This window comes from Rana temporaria, chromosome 3 (genome assembly GCF_905171775.1).
Source record: "Rana temporaria chromosome 3, aRanTem1.1, whole genome shotgun sequence".
NCBI classification, from domain to species: Eukaryota; Metazoa; Chordata; class Amphibia; order Anura; family Ranidae; genus Rana; species Rana temporaria.
In genome coordinates, this window is record NC_053491.1 from 130,988,044 (window position 1) to 131,012,544 (window position 24,501).

The 24,501-nt window shown below is 40.1% G+C and overlaps 1 protein-coding gene across 2 annotated transcripts in view; it reads left to right on the forward strand.

Moving 5' to 3' along the window:
• SEMA3D (semaphorin 3D) overlaps positions 1–24,501 on the forward strand; it is a 252,611-nt gene that overhangs the window by 111,774 nt on the left and 116,336 nt on the right. For both annotated transcript variants that reach the window (XM_040343436.1, XM_040343437.1), the window contains exons 4-6: positions 8,799–8,861; positions 12,098–12,217; positions 15,688–15,781. In XM_040343436.1, coding sequence (XP_040199370.1) covers positions 8,799–8,861; positions 12,098–12,217; positions 15,688–15,781 — 277 coding nt within the window. The remainder of the gene's footprint in view (positions 1–8,798; positions 8,862–12,097; positions 12,218–15,687; positions 15,782–24,501) is intronic.

Below are 24,501 nucleotides of genomic sequence, written 5' to 3' on the forward strand. Positions count from 1 at the left end.
GCCCAAAGGGTGGCGCCATCCGAATGGAACTTCCCCTTTATAGTGCCGTTGTACGTGTTGTTGTACGTGTTGTACATCACCGCGCTTTGCTCGAGCATTTTTTTCACGATCGTGTGTATGCAAGTCAGGCTTGACAAGAATCACGTCAATTAAAATGTTTTTTTTTTTTCCATGACATGGAAAAAACGCTTGGGTGGACCCGGCATAAGGCAATTTAATGGTTTTACAGATTTGTTCAGGTTAAAATTAGCTTTTTACGGTTGTGTGACGCGGGGCTGAACATGGAAGTCTATTTAATTTAGTGCTAGGATATAGATACTGACTTGTGCCAAACAAAAACTTCCCTGTCCACCTGCTCCTATTTTATTTGATTCTCACAATTTTATTGGTGTTTGTTACCAGGTCAGTGTTTGTGCTGTTATTTCACTGCTATGGCCATCAGTGGGTGGGTTGTTGTGGCAGGTACATACCTATCCAGGACTCACGATAATGACAGGCATATAGGTCATTCTGAGATTGTTAGGTGCACAGGCATAGTATTTTATATTGTGAGTGTTTATACCGCTTATGTTAATGAAATTTGTTAATAAAGCTGTAGCCTTGCTCTTTTCAGTATAAATGTGTTGCTATTTCATTATTAGGGTAACGTTACTTTTCTATGGGTCAATGAAATGGACTGTATAGAGAAAATGGAGACACTCGTAGCACATGAACTTGACACTCATGAGGAATTCCACCGGACATGGGCCCCCTGGATGGTGTATAGGGAAATGACAAGAAACTAGAATGCTCCTGGGGAATTATATAAAGTAATAGGACTGAGATAAGTAATGCCGCGTACACACGATCGGTCAAACCGGTGAGAACGGTCTGATGGATGGTTTTCATCGGACCAAACCGATCGTGTGTAGGCCCCATCGGTTATTTATCAAGTCGACGCATGCTTGGAAGCATTGAACTTAATTTTTTTCAGCACGTCATTGTGTTTTACGTCACCGCGTTCTGACACGATAGGATTCTTAACTGATGGTGTGTAGGCACGACTGACCTCAGTCAGCTTCATCGGTTAACCGATAAAACCGGTCCATCAGACTGTTTTCATCGGATGGACCGATCGTGTGTAGAGGGCATAAGGTTTTGAAATAGGGCACTTTACTTGTTGCCATCTCTAATTCCACCCCCCCCCCTTACCCGTTTTGGTTGGTTTTGTTTTATAAATGAATAAAATTAGATTGAATTAAAACTAACTAAATGGGATACAGTTTGAAAATGCTTTTCATCAGCATTGCCTAGAAGAGCATACAGACAGAAAGAAATCTCATAGTCTATACAGCAGAACTGATGTTTTTGGCAGCTGTTTTTTATGGAATGAGATATTGGCAACTTTAGTTGCAACTTCTAAGCTTTCAAAGAATTAGGCTGGAAACAAGGATGTCTACCTGGTATTTCCCCTTCCTGTACAATAAGCAACGTGCTCACCCATTTGATCTGAATAAGGTAGATAGACACTTTCTGCATGTCTGTCCTTCCAGTAAACTCTGTGAGCATTCTTACATCTCACAGATAAATTTATTAATAACACAATTTGAAAAATATTTTGAGAGAAAGAATACACATATTTTGTGTTTTTTGAGTGTTGAGGGAGAAAGGAATTCAGATACAGTCATGTTTTGTACACTCGCAAATATGAAAATTAAAAGCAAGTCCCCAGAATTACACCCCCTCTACCCAGCATGCCTGTGTTTTGCTGATGTCTTTCCATCAAACCAATATTTTCAAGCCTTCATCTGGTGAGTTTTTTTTGTGAATTATCTCTACCATTGACTTCAGAAATAATTCCTTGTTGCATCGTATAAATATAAATTATCTAGATTGACCTTGGAGCCAGACTGTGTCGTACCTGAACCCTGCTGGATTGGACATGCTGGACTAACATGGAAAATGACCTCCAGGCAGTGTGTTCTGCATTATGGTACATTCAAAACCTGAGTGTACTATAAAAGCCATCATGACCCTGTCTCTGAACACTCACTTTGTGAATAAGACTGTTCAACACCAGAAGTTACCTCACTATTTTCACAGTTGGGTGCCTTTCAAATAAATGTCCCACCACTGCCATTTTTACCACAGCAAGGGTTAATGAAAGCACCACATGAAACTCCATAATCCAGTCTGTTCCTACTGTCTACCTACAGTGATATGGTCACCTCCATCCACATGACACTCATCAGCACCAGCTGCACAGGTTTGTGAGTACATAATACCTTGCCTTGCACTTTGGGTCTAGTTGCATTACTTATAGAGGGGTGAAACATGTCTGCACATAAACACAGAGGGGCAGTCTGGCTGCTACAGAAGATCCCAGCCCATGCTCTCCTAATGGTTCTGTAGGGTGTCTACTTGGTATCCTCTGAGGAAGCCAGCACCTGCAATATGAAACATTGTACCCCTATAGTTAATGGGTCTGCTTCACCAGAGTCTTAGACCCCATACACACTGTACAACGTTTGTTGTCTGATTTCCTTTAGATTTTCCGACAAACCATGTAGTGCAAGGGCCTATCTGATTGCATACAAATTTGACCTCCTATTATATGTTTTTTGTAAATCTGAAGGAAAAAAATCTACAGAAATGTGTATAGTGTGTATCCAGCTTTACTTAGTGATGTCAGGTGGGGCTGGGTCCCCTCCCCTGCTGTCAGGGGCTTCCAACTCCACTAAGGACTTTTGACCACATGCGCTGAACTCTTGTAATTGCAAATTGCACATATGAGTTTGGCTTGAAGCCCTGTTGTGATCCGCCAGTCTGTGGTGTATCAGGTGCTGGCCTCAGGGAGCTGTCCTGCTCACCACCACAAAACAAACCCGAAGACAGGGCTGCAATCTGATGACATCACACAAGGATTAGTTGTCAGCTGGTTCATATTGTCCAAATTTGGTGAGGATCATTTAATGTCTAAGGCAGCTTGATCCTTGAAAGCAGAAGACTCACTTGATCTTTTATGATACTCAATGTGAGATATAAAAATTATAGTAACCCTAGCAAGTAATCAACAACCATCTCTTAAACCTTCAGCAGAAGTGTGAAATCGAATTGGTTTCTATAGTTTGCTGCACTTTACTTTGCTCTTGGCATTGCACTACTGAATGAATCCAATAAAAAAAATCCTTTTGTTATGCCATGCTAGCTACAGTTTTATGATTCTCTCATTGGGACAGTAAATCCACCTAAAAGTATACTGTAACTATACAAATCTAAAAGCTAATATAAAGCTATATTGAGTGAAACTAGGCTTATATTTGATTCTGAAGAATATTACATCTTAAGAAGAAATGCTTTTTAAAGTCCTTACCATAGTAAGAAAGTAAAAATTGTGTGTTTTCTTAGCTTAGTTTTTAGATCCATGTATACAAAGTAAAAGGTAATATGCATTTGGCAACGCAAACCTCCAATATTGCACAGAAGCAGTGCTGGTAGATGAGATAATGTTCATATTTCTAAACTCCCTAGACCATTTTTCATTATAAATAGAGTTTTTCAACAAAGAAGAATTATCTTTAATATACATCAAGCATTAGCTGAAGGACTCTGACGCACAGTAAAAAAGATCTAAACTATTTATTAAGCAAACAGTAAATCACATTTGTACAGAGCTGAAACCAGTTTAAGCTGCATACAGAAAAAATAGCATAATAGTTTCCATACACTACCTAGACTTTGGAAGTAATATCCAGAAATCAAGTGTTTAAAGAAAACGATAGCATGGGGAGCAGTGACAGGGTTTGCAAATGTGCAAGTATGCACAGAATTATGTCTGGGTTTCCCTTGCTAAAGATCAATGCTTTCCCTTATTAATCTTCAGAAACTAGTGCTATCTTGGCAGACGCCTTTATTCTGCTGCTGATATTAGCCCTCTTCAGCCATGAGGCAATGATCCAGTACATGTGCAATGGTGTTGCACCGCCCTTGACACAAGTTTTTTTTGCATCTTACAGATATCTGAAATGTACAGTATATTGCACATGCAAAAAAAGAAAAAAGCTAGCAAAAATGATTTTCTTTTACCAGAAAACGGTGCCTCTCTGTAATTTTTTTTTCTGAGGTCACTAAAATTACAATCACAAAATTATCTAAAACAATAAAATATTTTTCCTTCTGACGTACGTGTATTATTCCACTAGTTGGGAAATATCTGCTTAACCGCTTAAGGACCGCCCACTGTATATATATGTCGGCAGAATGGCACGGACAGGCATAATCACGTACCTGTACATGGCCCTTTAAATGCCTGCTGTGTGGTCGCCGCGGGGATCCCCGCGATCGTCTCACGGAGGTATAGAGCAGGGAGATGCTTGTGCAAACAAGCATCTCCTTGCTCTGCCTAGTGATAATGACACTGATCTTGGCTCTGTGTACTCGGAGCGGAGATCAGTGTCACAGTAATCAGTGCATTTTTATAGCACTGATCGCTGTGAAAATGACAATAGTCTCAAAAATGTGTCAAAAGTGTCCAATGTGTCCACCATAATGTCGCAGTCATGAAAAAAATTACTGATCGCCGCCATTACTAGTAAAAAAAAAAAATTAATAAAGATGCCATAAAACTATCCCCTATTTTGTAAACACTATAACTTTTGTGCAAACCAATCAATAAACGCTTATTGCGATTTTTCTTTTTACAAAAATATGTAGAAGAATATGTATCAGCCTAAACTGAGGAAAAAAATGTATATGTTTTTTGGGGATATTTATTATAGCAAAAAGTAAAAAATCTTGATTTTTTTTCAAAATTGACGCTCTATTTTTGTTTATAGAGCAAAAAATAAAAACCGCAGCGGTGATCAAATACCACCAAAAGAAAGCTCTATTTGTGGGAAAAAAAGGACGTCGCACGCAATTGTTATTTAAAGCGGCGCAGTGCCAAATCGCAAAAAGTGGCCTGGTCTTTGACCACTCAAATGGTCCGGGGCTAAAGTGGTTAATTGGTCACAGTCATCCATGTTACTAGGTAATTTGACTGTTCATCACCTGATTTAGGCAAAAAGATCTCCGTTGTTGCCCGAGCTCTAGCAGTCCAGTGGATGGTGGGCACGATTATTTTCCTGTTATTCTTAGAGAGCCTTCAGCCTGTCTATAACTTTGCTTAGGTGACCATAAATGGATTCTGCTGTAATAAGATTACTGAGTAGCTAAACGACATCATGTAAATTGAAAGAATGAGATTTCTGTTCCTGTTACATTTTATTTGTGGGGCAGCACAGTGGTGTAGTGAGTAGCACTCTCACCCAGCAGCAAAAGGGGTTGCTGGTTCCAATCCCTACCACGACACCACCTGCCTGGAGTTTGCATGTTCTCCCCGTGCCTGCGTGGGCCTCCCCCGGGCACTCTGGCCTCCCCCACACCCCAAAGACAATTGGGCTCTGCCAAAATTGGCCCTAGTATATGAATGTGAGGTAGGGACGTTAGATTGTAAGCTCCTTGAGGGTAGGGACTGATGTGAATGTACATTGTATATGTAAAGCGCTATGTAAATTGACGGCACTATATAAGTACCTAAATAATAATAAATTGTGGACAATATTATTCTTAATATGTTTCTGAATTAGTTTAAATATTTAAAAAAAAAATGTATATATATTTTTTTTACTTATGGCACTTTTTTTTCTGCCTTATTATATAAGTTCTCTTAATTTGACCAGTGTGTGGTCTATGGCAGCAACTTATTTTCTAGATCAAATTACGGTACTTAAACTACATGTAATTTAATTGAACTCATTTAGCAGTGATTACACAGACATGGTTCCCACTGCACAGAATATACCACTTGTTTGTTATTTCAATGTTTTCTGATACAAGCTGCCAATTAAGTTTTACTGCTAATTATTTTGCTACAGTTAAGTTTTTCAATTGTCATTGTAACAATGCTACACAGCTAACAGCTTTATGTGTTATATGTCGAACCATGTGTGCATAACTAACAGAGGGAACCTGCCAATGTATAGTAAAATTGCAGCCCACAAAGAACACTTTCATTCATAGATAATGAATGTGCACATGAAGAAAATCTTGGGTAAACCCAAATTCAACAAAAATAGGAGTTGTATACACTTAAAGCCCTTGACAAATCAGACATATATAAAGAGACACATCTGACCCCAAAGAAATTACATACAGAGGGGCTAACCTGTTAAATTAACCACTTGCCAACCACCGCACGACTATGTACGTCGACAACATGCCACGGGCAGGCAGATTGGCGTACAGATACGTCCCTTTAAATCTGCCGCCCAGCGTACCTGTCTAGTGCGGCCACGGGTCCCAGGAACTCGATGTTCCTCGGAGGCCCACGATTGCGGTCAGCAAGGGCTGAACAGGGGAATGCCTTTGTAAACAAGGCATTCCCCTATTCTGCCTAGTGAACGGGAACGGTCATCAGTGATGTGTCACATGTAGCCACGCCCCCTAACAGTAAGAATCACTTCCTAGGGAACACTTAACCCCTGCAGCGCCACCTAGTGGTTAACCCCTTCACTACCAGTGTCATTTTTACAGTACTGATGGCTGTAAAAATGACAATGGTCTCAAAATGGTGTAAAAAAAATGCAACAAAAATGCCATAAAACAGTCCTCTATTTTGTAGAAGCTATAACTTTTGCACAAACCAATCAATAAACGCTTATTGTGATTTTTTTTTAGCAAAAATATGTAGAAGAATATGTATCGGCCTAAACTGTGTAAAAAAAAAAAATATATATATATTTTTTGGGGATAATTATTATAGCAAAAAGTAAAAAATATTGTTTTTTTTTTCAAAATTGTCGCTCTTTTTTTGTTTATAGCGCAACAAATAAAAATTTGCAGAGGTGATCAAATACTACGAAAAGAAAGCTCTATTTGTGGGGAAAAAAGGATGTCAATTTTGTTGGGAGCCACTTCGCACAGCCGCACAATTGTCTGTTAAAGCAAGGCAGTGCCGAATCGCAAAAAGTGGCCTGGTCTTTGACCACCAAAATGGTCCGGGGCTGAAGCGGTTAATATGTTGAAACTATTTAAAAAAGGATTGCCAAACACAAATAATCAAGGGTCTGAGCAAATATTTTAAAAACAACAATTTTAACTAATCTGACAGCATGTTAACTTTGGCTGTGTGTTATAGTAAATGTTTAATGCTGGCTTGCAATAATGGCTGCCTACTAAGTGGACAATGAATGTTTACACCACAGGTATACCAAAACAAACAGCTGCATTTGTAATTACTCTGAAAATCATGGCTTCTATAATCAGTACAAAGGAACAATAATGTAAACACTGATGCCAACTTCCTTTTTGAGCACCTTACATGAGGACGAGCCAGTTAACAAATATTACAGGCATTGATTTAATTGTTTACCTTTTCTTTCAAAGCATTCTTTCTATATCACATGCACACTACTTTTTAATAGCAGTGAGTTTTTGAGTAAATCCTTTATATTTCTGTGCAAATATGAAAACATTGGACTCAGTATTAATAATGCCGTGGTTTGATCGACAACATGACGTTGGCACAGATAAACCAGGAAACAGATGTTCTTCATAAAAGTTGCAATAGAAGAACTATAAAAACAATATGAAAGGATTAAAGCACAATATAGAATGTAAATAATGACATACATCAATCAACTGCTTTTAAAATATAGAGAAATCGTTTTCCATTATGCTTGTTTTGCCATGATACCTAAGGAATGCAGAGGTGGAATTACTTTGGCAGAAAAATAGATACTAACACCAACATCCTGATAATAAAATAAAGAATGAATATAAAATAGCTGTGCATCATTTTAGTTTGCATTGGTTAGTATTTACGTAAATGGCCACGTCAACTTCATATACTCTAATGTATATCTAAATCCAACAGAAGTATTTTATTATTTTAATGGATAGGAAGGGAATGCTTAACAGTTTTATTTAAATCTGTGATCTATTCAGGGGATTTCGCTTTACTTCCTCTGCTGTAGACTCTCAAAAGTCAGGAAAATCTACTTTAGGCAGTTGTCACTGTAACAAGATGTCCCCTCTATTCATATTCTGGTGACAATACATATTCTTCGATTTTTCCCTCACTTTCAGATCCAAAGAGACACATCATCCCCAGCTGGTCCACAGACAGTAAAATAAAGACAGAGGTTCTTACCCCTTAATCACTCAAGTCAAAACAAAAACAAAAATTCAGTTACAACTACTTTAATTGTGGTTATTTTTTTAGAAGCAAAGGTGAACATTGCATTTTCCTTTTCTGTTTACACACAAATTCTGGATATAAAAACTAGACTGGGCTATTTTTTTATTTACAAATCAAAGTAGCTTATCAAATATTATTTAATACATCAGTGGAAAAATATGCAACATCATTTGGGCTGACCAAGAGAGCAGTTGATTTCCACTTTATTCAAAGTGGATATGAGTCTTTATTTATAACATCTGCAAGTTTAATTCTGTTCTGAAAATGATATATAACAACATGGATATTATCAACCGCATGCTGAGAACCACTGTTGTAAAACAGAGATGTATATAATAAACACATACCACAGCTGATGTCACTGGTTAGAGTTTTGCATGACCTAAAATGGATCGGACACTGCTCATGTCCTTTTAGACAGCATCCCACTTGCTCAAGTATAAACTATGGAGTGGAACTAGGCCTAGCAACAGATGTCAAAAAACTTAATTGATTTAGTCTTTCAAATGAACAATAAATTCTAATAATGGCAATATTCATGTGTGTGGATATACTGACATTTCACATTTTACTATTTTAGATTCACTGGCCTGCACCTAAAGAAAGAGTGGAGTTTTGCAGACTTGCTGGAAAAGATTCAAATGTAAGTGTTCTTTATTTCTTTAATTCTCTATTTAATTATAATATGCTCATTAGTGATGGGTGAATCTACCTAGGATCATATTGGGAGGGGGGAGGAAGCTGAGGGAAGGCATAGAATCCCTTTTAGACACTTGCACAGTGAATCCCGTTTCAGCCTGTTGGGTAACACTCTGAATCCTAAATTCAGGCCATTTTTAAGGCCAACTATTGTAAATAAAAATTGGACATGGGGAGGACCAGCAGTCATTGAATAAGGTCAATGAATATCTAAATACTAGAAATTTTAATTTAAGAGGAAGTAGTAATTTGTTCACCTGAATCTGCTGGATAGTAAAACGAGCAGGGGAGTTTCACAAAAAAATATATTTAATTGACTAAGTGGATACAGAGCATTTTTAAAGCAAGGTATATGAACTTGTAAGATATAGCCTTGGTGCACCAAAATCCATTAGGTCATAAAAACTGGTTTTGGCTAAGTTACTAAAAAGAACTAAGGTGCTATGAAATTAAAGATGAATGGTAAAAAAATTGTACTCCATAGTCCCCAACTTGGTTCCTTGGGAATCTAATTTTTCCTTAGCAGGTGCTCATTACTTGGCTGTCTCTACAGCTGCTGAATTTTATGCTTCTTATTAGCATGGGGTCAAGCAATGGTTGCTCAATATATTTATTATTATTAAGGTTTTAACAGTTTTTGAGTGCTATTATAGTTCAACAACATGTAGAAAATATTCAAAAAGAATGTAAAGAGTGCAATAATGATTTATGAAGTGCATTAGGTAGGAGCGGCGTATCAGAAATGATCTCTTAACTGAAATGACTATAGTAAAATGTAATTTGATGGGTTTCTGGAATTTTCTCATGTCAAATGTTCATTGCATGTTGCTTTGCTGTACTGAGTATAGCTATTAGTGTGGCCGTATTCTGCAGCATTTATATTGGAATGTGGCTTACAAGCTCAATTCAATTCAAAGAGTTGAATAATGTTTCCTTACATAATAAAACACCTTTCTTTATTAGTTATTTATTACCCCATACCTAGTAGAATGTATCTAATCTCCTATAAAAAGTGCACCTTGTAAATAATACTATTCATTCAGCTATCACTGAGGTGTACCTTACTTGTGATAAGGTTTCTTATGAAATTGGGCTTGGGAGTGAAAAAATCAATATTGACAAACGATAGCACATTTGTATTGTATCATGTATTTAATGTTATTTCAAAATTGTATTAGACTAACTAATGCTATTGTTTAAACTGTATTCATTTTATCAAGACTGGACCTCGGTACTTTTTGTGCTAGTCTTTACCTGTATATTGGGTATTTAATATTGTTGCATAAACAACATTGTATAACAGCAATGTGATTTATACAATTATACTTAAATGCCGGTTCACACAGAGACAGCATGACTTGCAGCGCGACTCTGCAAGGCGATCTGCACACTACTTCAGTGGCGGCTTGCAAAATTACTTCTGTATAGAAGTCAATGCAAGTCACCCTGAAGTCGTCCCAAAGAAGTACAAGAACCTTTTTCTAAGTTGGAGCGACTTGAGTCACTCCTATTAGAATGGTTCTATAGTACCGAACGGAGCACAACTTGTCAGGCGGCTAAGTCACCTGACAAGTTGCCCGTGTATGAACCGGCACATACTGTATGTATTGTCTATTTTATTGTTATGTCAACATTTTCATGTTAATTTTAAATGTATAAACTGTAAAATGGTTTATATAAAGTAATGTGATCAGTGTAAATTGAAGTAATATTGCATTTTACAAGGAATTTGTTTACTTTTGAAATGTATAATTATATGAGGCACATACTACATGTACAGTACATTTAAAATATATTTTTTTCATTTAAAAAGGTAATATAAGGACAGATTATATGAACCATAACAGACTCCAGAAAAATATTTTAAGGCATATTTATAAAGCAATGAAAGTGACAATCACCAAATATTCACATGTGGTTAATTGTTCCCTGTAATTTAAAACACATGTCGCAGGAAGATTCACTTGAATTAAAGTCATTGGAAAGGCAGAAGACTTTGTTTTTTATCCTAATTTATTCTCTGCATTAAGGTTACAAAAAACATTGTATGATTAGCTTAACCCCCCCTTTTGCCCCCCCCCCTAAATATTTACCAATCTCGAACTAGACTTCTGCCTGAGAGCAGCAGCCATGCTCTCTCTATCCCTCTCCTCATTGGACATGAAGGCAGAAGAAGGAGCCTTAGCTCCTACTACTGTCAATCAAATCCTGTGAGGAGGGAGCGAGGGGGGGCCAAGGAGTGCTGTGTGTGTCAATGGATACACATAGCCTGGCTATGGAAGGAGCATAGCAAGCCAGAAGAGAGGAGAAGCCAGAAGTGCTGGTAGGGGATCCCAGAAAAGTAGGTTCAGGGCTGCTCTAGAGCTCTAGAGCAGATAAGTATGGCATGTTTGTTATAAAAAAAAACCTTTGGAATCATTTAAAATATTTTGTTAGTATCTCATAAATTGCTTTATAAATATGCCCCTTTGCATGGTGGTATTATAGCTCACTAAATGAAATTACTATAATGTGTTGCAGTAATTGTGGAGATTTTCACATCTCAATCACTTTGAAGCATCACTTAGGTCTATAATAATACAATATAGTAAGGTTTTCATAATACTTAAAGCAGAGTTCCGCCCCTCCCCCCTTCCAAAAATTGAAAGTCAGCTGCTAAAAATATTGTAGATGCTGACTTTTATAATTAGAGCACTTACCTGTCCAGGCATCCAGCGGTGTCCTCACCCGAGCCAATTCTGGAATTATATCTCGGGTGCTGGCACCACCATCTCGGCTAAGGGAAACCAGCAGTGAAGCCTTGTGGCTTCACTGCTGATTTCCTACTGCGCATGCGGGAATCGTGCTGTTCTCTGCAAATGGGCCAGATGCAGGGGAAAGGAGAAGGGGGCTGAACTTCTGTCTCACTTTGCAGTGGCAAACTCAGCTGGAAGTGAGAGCAAATACCTGTCAAAACCAGGTACCCACTCCCCTGCAAAAGGTGTCAAATGTGGCAGCATAGTGGGGTAGGTGGCAGACAAGTGGAGCGCCCCCTTTTGGGTTGAGCTCCACTTTAAGGGGATTGTTAGTTCTAGCTATAGTATATGCATGTTATAATATCTAGTAGTAAATATATTTTTATTTATCTGTGACATATATACTATATTACATATACCTATAACACATGAACTATTTTTTTAGGAGGAATGTGCAAATTTCATTAAAGTCCTTCATCACTACAACAGGACCCATCTATATACATGTGGAACTGGGGCCTTTCACCCCCTGTGTGGATATGTCGAACTTGGAAGTCAAAAAGAGGTATGTTATATAGATGTAAACTTGACATAACCTTTGAGATTCATCATCTATCACCTTTTTTTATGACAGGTTGCAGAAATGTATGTATTTCCAACGATCTGGCAGATGATGAATCACAAGTCGGGTAGTAAAGAAATTTGTTCACAGCTTTCAGATGTGTAAATCGTACCCCGTTAGAAAAACTAATACTGCTATAAGAGTTCTGAAGAAGAAAAATTGTAAAAATAAAGAAGATTAATAAGGTGATGACATTTTAAAACTGTGCTTTCACCTTTTTATTCACTTGGGTTCCCTTTCAGTTTCAAGATCTGCTTATGGAAAAATAGAATATTACTTCTCTGGTGAATGGAAAACTAACCTTTAAATTCACCTAGTGAAACAAAACATTGAATCAAAAACATACAATGATTTCAGCTAAGTAGTCATGAGTATCCATGCCAGGTGCTGACAGCAATGATTATCCATGTTAATGAAAGACAAGGTACTGAGAAGCACCCTAGAAGAATAATTCAAGTACTATTCTGAATCTGTGTTAGACTTGACATTATCCACTAAGACACAGATTAGCACTGCCCGTGGCTCCTCATTCTCAGGAGTACTCTGCCTGTCTATACTGCCCATGTACCATCTCCCTTAGAAGTAAGCAGTCTATAGCCACAGAATTATAGGAAAGTGAGACAAGGCTAACAAGTGCTTGAAAGTAACCTTTACTTTTGCCAGTTTTTCACAGTATGGAGGTGGGTTTAATGTTATAAAGGATACACATATCTTTGATATATTTTCAGGCTTATTTATTAACTCAGTGTTATGTGCAGTTGTGTATTGTAAGCAGCCAGGCTTCAGATTCAGATAAGGCTTACTACAGGGATCCATTGGTTTTTAATGCAGCTTCTATAAGACAGGGCCATATAAGGCCCAACTCACACACATTGAAGGGTTACTACATAATCACAATCAAGCTTATCTTTAACCTCACCTATTGAGGGCCCCTTTTCCCTACATAAGCTCTTCAGGTCAGTTTTATCAGTAATACAAAGAGACATTGCTTTTTTTAAATGCTTTACTGAGAACCTGAAATCTTAGCTTCAAAATGTGCCATAGGACCACTAGAGAAACTTCTTTCATTTGTTAGAAACATGGGCGTACTATCAGTGAGTCACAGGGGTCACAATTGTGGCCCCACCCCTAGCTCCAAGGGGCTCACAGCTCTGCTCCCTGCTGTCATATTACATTTGATTTCATCTACAAAATCCCAGAACTGGAGTCCAGCTCCAATCCACCTTATTTTTACCAGGGCTGTGGCCAAGTTCTAAAATCCAGTAATCCGCTTCCAGCTGTTTTCCTTCTCCCCAGTCCACACCCTTCCTCTGCTTTTATTGGCTGGGGACATGTCATTACTGGGATGGGGGAGGGGGTAGGTCATGTCATTACTAGGATGGGGGAAGGCTAGGTCATGTTATTAATAGGATAGAGGGGGGAAGGGACAAGGTCATGTCATTACTAGGATGGGGGGGCGAGGTCATATCATTACTAGGATAGGGTGAGGTCATGTCATTCCTTGGGGGAAGGGGAAAAGGTCATGTGATTACTAGGATGGTTTCTACAACATATTTTTAATTACCATCTCAATATGTACATAAATCTCGGAAATAACTCTTTAGCCACTTGGAGTATCTTGGCGCATAATGGGGTTATCTTGGCGCATAATGGGAGTATCTTGGAGCACAGTGGAAGGGGCGGATAGTAGTGGGGTGCCCCAGGACAACTTTTGCATCAGGGCCCACAAACTTCAAGCTACGACTCTGGTTAGAAACACAGCTTACTTAAATGTCACTTTGTGTTATAGGGCAGATGCTGTTTGTGGTGTAGCACTAGAAGGAGGTCATTCAGCCCTTCATTTAGGATCGTCCACACACCAAACAGTATGCAATGATAAAGTTAAATATAGTTATTAGTCATTAGAGTAAAGGCATAAATATTCTCATTATAAAATAATTGTATTAACACATATTCTTTTAAACCTCTCTGTGCTTCACCTTCACCCTCCACTGACCTTCTATAGTATCATACCGAGTCATACTAAGTTTAACATACATTTTCTATATACTGTACAGTTTATATCAATGTATATACAGTATGTATATGTCAAAGTGGTTAATGTTGTAAATCCAGTGAGGTGAAGGTGGTTCAAAGCATTTCACAGACAAAATATTGCCTGCTTCATCAGGAGAGCTTTAGGCCTCGTACACATGATAGGTTAAACAGAGGACAACGGTCTGATGGACCGTTTTCATTGGTCAAAACCGATCGTGTGTGTGCCCCATAGGTTATTTAACCATCGGTTAAAAAACAGCCAACTTGCTTTAAATTTAACCGATGGATTCCTAACCGATGGGAAAAAACGATCGTTAGTAGGCATAACCATCTGTTAAAAATCCACGCATGCTCAGAATCAAGTTGACGTATGCTTGGAAGCATTGAACTTCGCTTTTTTCAGCACGTCGTTGTGTTTTATATCACCGCATTCTGACACGATCGTTTTTATAACCGATGGTGTGTAGGCGCGACGGACCATCAGTCAGCTTAATCGGTTAACCGATGAAAATGGCCCATCGGTCCGTTCTCATTGGATGGACTGATCGTGTGTACGCAGCTTTAGATGAACTTCAGTTAGGCAAATGCAGGGGCAATAATAGATGGAGAAATGAGCCACCAGGATTATCAGTGTTATTATATCTTATATAGTCACGTAAGGGAATAGTTGTGGATTGTAGGTGAGTATCATTCATGCAATGATTAACCTGTCTATTACCATAGGAGTTTAATTATAAAGAATACATAAGAAAATGCATTGAGCTGCCTTCACCCCACTGGACTGACAGCAATAATTATGTTGATATACTGTATATGAATATACAGTATTATATGTACATAGCTGAGTATGATATAGCATACTATAGAGGATCAGTGGAAGGTGAAGGTAAAGCATAAGCTGGTTTAAAACAATATAAGATTTAACAAACTGTATCAATACAATTCTTTTATATACAGTAGAAATATTGTATGATTTAAAACTTTTATGAAAACTAAAAAAGATATTTAACATTTTAACTATACTACTGAATGCTGTGTGGTACCTTTTTATTTTTTTTATTTTTTTTACGTAAATACTTATGTTCATTTCCAGATGTGGTGCCAGGGCAATCCATCAATATACTACAATACAATGTAGAATATTTTTGCATGTACAGTACATACAACAGTTTCTATTACAACTTACCATACAATATCTCTATCTTTAATAAATGACCAATGTTATTTTTATATTTACTAGATAGTATCTACATCTGTCTTTGGGCCTATGTATCTTTTCCGCCTGCTATCTTGAAAATTATAGTTAGCTTATGTTGACATTTTATTTTTCTTAAGAATCATTCTAATACGATATAATACAAGTACTTTTCTCGCAGGAAATAGTATTCAAGCTTGATACACAAAACCTGGAGACAGGAAGATTGAAGTGCCCCTTTGATCCTCACCCGCCTTTTGCTTCCATAATGACAGGTAAGATACACGGAGGCCAGAAACCTTTAAACAGTTATTCTGTTCACAAACCTAAAGACAACAGTTTCATTCACATGTGTGCATAGTTCTCAATAATGACTAGATAATGAATGTGCCTCTTATAGAAAGATTTGAAAGAGATGATGGATTGTAGTGTCATGGGTAACGTGTATTTTCCCAAAAAGGATAGTTCCAGCTTGTTTTACATGATAGCATCTTGTTCCTGTGTAAACAACACACATATGTTGAATGTTCACATTATTTTCATTGCATAATTAGTTATCAGTTATGTTTAAAAATGAATAAAAAATAAATGGATTTCAGGTTCAGTAAATTTCAAGTAACATATGTGCAGACACAAAGTAACATTAAACCTTAATTTTTTTTTAATGAAAATAATAACTGTGTTATACTTTCCTGCACTGTGCAATGGTTTTCACAGAGCAGCCGGATCCAGTTTTGTGGTCCCTTGTGGGCGCTCCAGGCTCCTCCACTTCGGCGAGTTCCCCCATAGAAAAACGCTCCCAAGCCAACTTGCTTGCATCCATTGACACAGACTGGATGGCTCTGCTCCACTCCCTGCTCCCTTGTCACATCATTTGATTGACAATGGCTCCCACTGCTATCAATTTGACCATTAAGGAGGTAGACAGTGGTGAGAGACTCTGCTCTTGTGCACATCACTGGATTGGGATCAGGCTCAGGTAAGAATCCGGGGGGAGGGAGGGCTGAGGGGATCCTGCAGCTCAGAACTTTTTTTTTACCTGATGGTGATTACAGACGGTCGTTTTTTGTGATGAAATAAAACAACGTTTTATATCATGAAACAAAACGACGCTTTTGAAACTTCAATTTTAAAAAACGACGTTGCCTACACACCATCGTTTTTTCAAAATCTCTAGCAAAGCGCGGTTACGTTCAGCACTCTTTTCCATTGAAGCTCACTTCATACCTTGCTTCTGAGCATGAGCGGGTTTAAAAACGTTGTTTTAAACATCGTTTTAGCTACACACAGTGATTTTTTATGACACAAAAAACGACGTTTTGAAAAACGACACAAAAAATTGAAGCATGCTCGAATTTTTTTTTTGTCGTTTTTCAGAAGATATAAAACAACGTTTTCCCCACACACAGTCATTTTAAATGACGTTTTTAAAAATGTCGTTTTTTTCATCACATAAAGCGACTGTGTGTACGCGGCATTAGAATGTGTTAAGGTAAAAACACCTTCAGACTTTAGAACTACTTTAGTCTGTTATACAAAGTAACAAATATAACTCATAGCAACCAGCCAGAGCTGCTAATATGACCATGGCAAAAGGAAGCATGATTGGATGCTATAGTTTACTTCATTGTGCACTGTGGTTGTAAGTTTCTAGCCATGTTCCCAGTCCCCACAAAGCAGCATTATGCTTATAATATAACTGGCAGCAAAACTTTTTTTTTTAGATTTGAATTGAATAGTAGGGAGTTTTAAGTTCTGTCAGGTTTTTATTGCTGTCTTGTCCCTGTTAGAGAAATTCACTCTGTTTACCAATGTCACCAGGAATTAAATGAAGGGTAAATACTAAATTTTGAGTTGCCATCGGAACAGGAATACAGGTGAAATCTTCCAATGGGGACACTTGTTCCCATGAGAAATGTCTAAAGCCTCCTACACACGATCAAGCTTTCTGCGGACAAAGCCTTGGACTTTTGTCTGAAGGGCTTTGGCCATGAACTTGTATTGCATACAAACGGCAAAGAATTGTCGGTCAACAAACACAAAACTACATGGTTTTTCAGCTCTTTAGCGTCACCCTTTGGGCAACTTCTGCTAAAGTTGTGTTATGGTTAGCATTGCTTCTGAGCATGCCTGTTTACACACGATCGGATAATCCAACAACACACATTTGTTGGCGGACAATTTTAAAGCATGCTATCCCACATTTGTTGGCAGGAAAATCTGACAATTGTCCGATGGAGCATACAAACTTTTCCGACAACAGCTTGCCATCACACAATTCCCAGAAAATCCAATCGTGTGTATGGGCCTTAAGCGGGTAAACCTCTTTATTGGACTGGTATCATGCCACTTCCTGTTGAGTCTACAAAAAATGAAATTAAGGAACAACTCTAATGAGACACTTATGGAAAAAAATGGCAGTTTCAATACTTCCTTACTCTATCCAAAATTGTTAAAAAAAAGTTTGCCTTTAGATATACATTAAATAGTATATAAAGGCAGGTCCAGGTGACGATTCTTTAGAGTTTTCACCAGAGCAAGAGGTAGGGGAAATCATGCAATAGAAAGAAATAGCTGATCCTGCCTAGCTATACCCTTCCCCCTTTAAACTGACCATGCTATATCAGGGCTGCTGAGCCCTGACACTGTGGTCAGAGTACGTGCCTCCATCATAAGCTGCTATTTACAGTTCTCCTCTGTCTTCCTCTGTCCTCCTCCCCCTCCCCTTCCTGCCTGTCAGCTCTCACTAGCTCTGCTCTGTTCCTCTCCCTGCTGCTTCAAAACTATCTCATCTTTATATCATCCCCTCTGTCAGATAACAAGCTGTTTACTAGTGCTTGTGCTTTATTTAAAAAAAAAACTGATTTCTACATGTTTTAACAACACCTTCCAGTGATCACGTGACTCCTCACCTCCCCGGCTGACGCCAGCAGGGGAATCTCGGCCCCACCTGCTGGAGCTATGAGACTGGGAGGGTAGAGAGCCTGGAAAATGCTGTTAAAACACATAGAAATCAGTTTTTCTTTTTTTTTAAAGTACAGGCACTAGGATACAGCTTTTTATCTGACAGGGGGGATGGTATAAAGATGAGATAGTGGATTAACAAACACATTAACTCTCAAACACTGCAGGAAAGTCATACCTGAATGTTATACAATGCAACAGTTGTGCAATAATTGTCCATTATCACCGATCAAAGCCAAGTTGCGTCAAAGTTGCATTCCTGAGTTGGTGCAACTTTGGAGTCATACAAGTGTGTATGGAGCTTAAAGGCACTTTTTTTGGGGCTAACATGAAAAAAACAGGTTTATACTTACATATTCTTCATAGACAAACAATGAGACTTGTCCTCACCCCCACACCCTACGCACCGGATCTGATTGACAGCAGCAGGAGCCAATGGCTCACACTGCATTTAGTCTGTCCTGTGAGAGCAGGAAATTGAGATGGCTGCCTCACATGGCACTCATGAAAAGGGCTGCACTGAGGGTGGGGTATACATATTAACATTCCAATCTCAGGGGTGTCCAGTAGGGCTGTAATTACTGAGCTCCCTACCTAGCCACTGTATCTGTCACATAGGCAGACACTGAGACCGAGAATAGGTCCCTCGTTGCAGACTCAATGTGCGTGTGTACACAAGGAGCATTTGCATTGCTCTAGGAGACCATTTATTGCATGTTGGGGCAGGTGAGCAAAGGGGAAAGGGGGTATTGGGAGTGGCAAAAATAGCTAAAGGCAGCTTTTCCCTTCAGCATGCTCTATACAAAACTAAGAGAAAATATTTACTATATACACACATTAACTACTTGCCGACCGCGCACCGTCATAATACGGCGGCAGGTCGGCTCTCCCAGGCGAGAGCCCGTAGCTATACGTCCTGCGCGTGAACGGCGATGGGGCGCGCGCGCGCGCCCCCCCGCCGTTCCCGATGATCAGATTCGTTTCAGAACTGATCAATCACCAGGTCCAGGCCAATAAAATCTGGCCTGGACCTGGTGATCACCTCCACCAATGGTTGTCTTCCCCTGGCAATGTTTTGTAAACATTGGCAGGGGAAGTCATGCTCTCTCCCTCTTGTCGGTCTTTCCGTTCCAGACCGAGAGGGAGAGAGCATCTGAAACGTGAGTTGCACAACACTACTCTAACACCAGGTCACATAGGCACACATTTAACCCCCTGATCACCCCCCAAATTAACCCATTCACTGCCTGTCACTGTGTCACCCAGTACAGCAATCAGATTTTTTTTTGATCGCTGTACTAGTGTCATTAGTGACAAAAATAAGTGTTTAGGTAATCAGTCTTAGGCCATAAAAAGTCTAGGGACCCCCCCTAACCCCCCCCAATAAAGGTTTAACCCCTTCATTACCCCCTGTCACCAGTGATCACAGTATAAGTGTCACAGGTGACGCAGTTTAGTTTGTTTATTTTCTATAGCATCAGGGCACCCGCCATATTTTTTGAAATAAAGTTTTAACCCCCTGATCGCCCGGCGTGTGATAAAAGTTTGGTTTTAGCGCCAGATAGGGTCTGCGTCGCCCCAGGCAGCGTCAGATTAGTGCCAGTAGCGCTAACACCCACGCACGCACCATACGCCTCCCTTTAGTGGTATAGTATCTGATCGGATCGATACCTGATCTGATCAGATCTATACTAGCGTCCCCTGCAGTTTAGGGTTCCCAAAAACGCATTGTTAGCGGGATCAGCCCAGATACCTGCTAGCACCTGCGTTTAGCCCCTTCGCCCAGCCCAACCCACCGAAGTGCAGTATCGATCGATCGATCACTGACACAAAACACAAAAACACATAACTGCAGCGTTCGCAGAGTCAGGCCTGATCTCTGCGATCGCTAACAGTTTTTTTGGTAGCGCTTGACTCAGTCGCTAACAGGTCAGGTGCTTTTTTGCCTGTGAATCTCACCACTGTACCCCTAAATTTAGAGCCCAAAATGGCAAATCGATGGTACAGTGATGAAGAGGCCTACTTGTTTATGAGCCTGTCAGATAGTGATGAGGAGGTCACGCATCTGTCAAATTCTTGCTCAGAATACGATCCTGTAGACGACAGTGGCTCCCTGACAGATAGCTCTGACGACGGAGTGGTCCCTGCTAGGGTCAGGCGTACCAGACCCCGATCTTCTGCTGTCGCTGAGGTGCAAGAACCGCAGGGCTCTCGTATGGAGGAGAGAAGTACTAGCGCCGCTATTCCTTCTGGTGAACTGGCAAGCACCAGCGGCCTAGTACATCCTGGTCATATATCCAGCACTGCAGTAACACTTGGTGACGTGGCGAGTCCCATAAGTGCAGTTCAAGCTGGAGAGGTGGCAAGCACTAGTAGTGTCCCGCTGCCACCAAGAAGAAGAAGACGACAAAGACAGGCCCGTCCCCATAGTGTCCTTCCTGCTGCATTCGCCAATCCTGATTGGGTACCCACCACTTCTGCAGCACCCGTACTTCCCCCATTCACTGGCCAACCCGGAATTCAGGTGAATACAGTTGATTTTACGTCACTGGATTTTTATTCGCTGTATTTCACCGAAGATCTCTATAGATCTATTGTGGACCAAAGCAATTTGTACGCTGGTCAATTCTTCGCCGCTAATCCCCAGCTGTCCCTTGCCAGAGATTGGAAGCCAATTACGGTTTCCGAATTTAAGATCTTTCTGGGCCTTTCCCTCAATATGGGCATTACTAAAAAGAGTGAGCTGCGGTTATATTGGTCCACGCACCCAGTTCACCATATGCCCATTTTCTCTGCCTCCATGGCCAGGACACGATACGAGCAGATCTTGCGGTTCATGCATTTTAGTGACAATGAACTCTGTCGTCCTCGGGGAGACCCTGAATTCGATCGGCTCTACAAAATTCGGCCCCTCGTAAACCACTTCAACGAACGGTTTGCAGCCTTGTATAATCCCCAACAAGTTGTCTGCGTTGATGAGTCCCTGATTAAGTTTTCTGGCCGCTTGTCATTCAAACAATACCTTCCCAGCAAGCGTGCCAGATACGGGGTCAAGTTGTATAAGCTCTGTGACAGGGCAACAGGCTATACATCTAGCTTTATGGTTTACGAGGGAAAAGACAGTCACGTAGAGCCGGAGAATTGCCCTGATTACATAGGGAGCGCTGGTAGGATAGTGTGGGAATTGGTGTCACCCTTATTCGGAAAGGGGTACCACTTGTACGTGGACAATTATTACACAAGCGTGCCACTTTTTAGTCACCTTTTTGATTATGGAATTGGCGCATGTGGCACCGTGCGACCTAATCGCCGGGGCATCCCCCAACGGCTTGTAGAATCCCGTCTTAGTCGGGGGGAGAGAGCCTGCTTACGGTGTAATAATTTGTTAGCAGTGAAGTGGAGGGATTCACGGAATGTTTTCGTTCTGTCCACGCTTCACGCAGACACGGCAGTCCAAATTCCTACGGCGACTGGTGTTGTGAAGAAACCCCTCTGTATCCACGAGTACAACCTTAACATGGGAGGGGTGGACCTCAATGACCAGTTGTTGGCGCCGTACCTAATTGCCCGGAGGTCCAAACGCTGGTACAAAAAAGTATCAGTGTATTTGTTTCAATTGGCTTTGCTGAACGCTCATGTGCTATACAGAGCTTCAGGACGGACTGGATCCTTCCTAAAATTCCAGGAAGAGATCGTCGAAGCCCTTCTGTTTCCAGAAGGTGCTGTGCCCCACCTTCCCAACGCAAATGCAGTGAGCCGGCTGTATGAGAGGCATTTTCCTTTTGTCCTCGCTGGTACCCCTACCCAAAGAACCCGCCAAAAAAGATGTCGTGTCTGCAGCAAACTCGGATTTAGGCGTGACACCCGCTTTTATTGTCCCGACTGTCCTGACCAACCTGGTCTCTGCATTGGTGTATGTTTCAAACGCTACCACACACTAATTGAGTTTTAGCGTAGGGTACAGCACCACACAGTCCTAGGCACACCAACACAGGGTCTCGGAATATGTGATGGCCATCACATTTTGAGAGACCATAATCTGCAACGTTCAGTTTATAGTTTTCATAAAAGTGAAAAAAAGTAGAAAAAAAATAAAAAAACACACAAAAACACAAAAAAAATATAAAATAAAAAATCCAAAAATAGTTGTGGTTGTATTTTTCTCCTCTCTTTATTGTTCTCTTATGTTCACTCTCTACTGTCCACTCACTATTGTTCTATATCTATTCTCTCTATTTTTACAATGTTTTATTGTATTTGCTTTGCAGGTATGGTATGTTATACTGTAATGTTTGTTTTATTGTTAACCATCATTTGCTTAGCAGGTACGCTATTCAGTTGCATCGCGGATTTATTTAGCGTGACAGCAACAGCGTTTGCTCCCACGATATATAAAGCCGCGACTCCAACGCTGTAGGAGGTGATTTCACCACCACAGTTAAAAAAAGAGCATATATGCCGAAGCATGGGGGCATTAGGGGCGGAGGAGCGATTTTGCTCCTAATGCCGCGTACATACGGTCGAAATTCCGACGGAGGCTTGCCCGTGGAAAAGTTCGACCGTGTGTACGCGGCATAACTTTTTTTGCGGGAGGATGCCCCCATGCTTCGGCATATATATTTTTTAGGCACAGGTTGCGTTAAAAAATGTTTTGTTTTGTTTTTGATATTTGCTTTGCAGGTATGGTATGGTAAGATCTTACTGTTAAAATGTAATGTTACTTTGTTATAATGTTAACCATCATTTGCTTAGCAGGTACGCCATTCAGTTGCAGCGCGGATTTATTTAGCGTGACAGCAACAGCGTTTGCTCCCACGATACATAAAGCCGCGACTCCAACACTGTGGGAGGTGATTTCACCACCACAGTTAAAAAAAGAGCATATATGCCGAAGCATGGGGGCATTAGGGGCGGAGGAGCGATTTTGCTCCTAATGCCGCGTACATACGGTCGAAATTCCGTCGGAAGCTTGCCCGTGGAAAAGTCCGACCGTGTGTATGCGCCATAACTTTTTATGCGGCGTACATACGTGTGTGAGCGGCATAACTTTTTTGCGGGAGGATGCCCCCATGCTTTGGCATATATAAATGGTGCATGTATGCCCATCATTAGAAGTGGGTGGATGAAGGGAGGTATTCTAATGGTGGGCATACCCACCGATCAATCTTTTTTTCGTTCAGCCAACAGGCTGCATGAAAAAAAAAAAAGATTACAATACATGTCCAACAAGAACCATCAACGTACTGGTATGTTGCTGGACTTTGAATGGTTATACCAGAATGATGCCTGCGGGTTTAGGCATCATCTTGGTATCATTCTTTTCAGCCAGCGGTCGGCTTTCATGTAAAAGCAGTCCTAGCGGCTAATTAGCCTCTAAACTGCTTTTACAAGCAGTGGGAGGGTATGTCCCCTCCCCGGATATAAATTGCGCCATTGGGAAAGTGGGAAAACATTTTATCACACCGATCTTGGTGTGGTCAGATGCTTTAAGGGCAGAGGAGAGATCTAGGGTCTAATAGACCCCAATTTTTTCAAAAAAGAGTACCTGTCACTAACTATTGCTATCATAGGGGATATTTACATGCCCTAAGATGGCAATAAAAATTATAAAAATAATAAAAAAAAGTAAGGAACAGTTTAAAATAAAATTAAAAAAGCAAATTAAATAATAATAAAAAAATAAATAAAAAAAAAGCACCCCTGTCCCCCCCTGCTCTTGCGCAAAGGCGAACGCAAGCGTCGGTTTGGCGTCATATGTAAACAGCAATTGTACCATGCATGTGAGGTATCACCGCGAAGGTCAGATCGAGGGCAGTAATTTTAGCAGTAGACCTCCTCTGTAAATCTAATGTGGTAACCCGTAGAGGCTTTTAAAGGCTTTTAAAAATGTATGTAGTCTGTCGCCACTGCGCATTTGTGCGCAATTTTAAAGCATGTCGTGTTTGGTATCTATGTACTCGGCCTAAGATCATCTTTTTTATTTCATCAAACATTTGGGCAATATAGTGTGTTTTAGTGCATTAAAATAAAA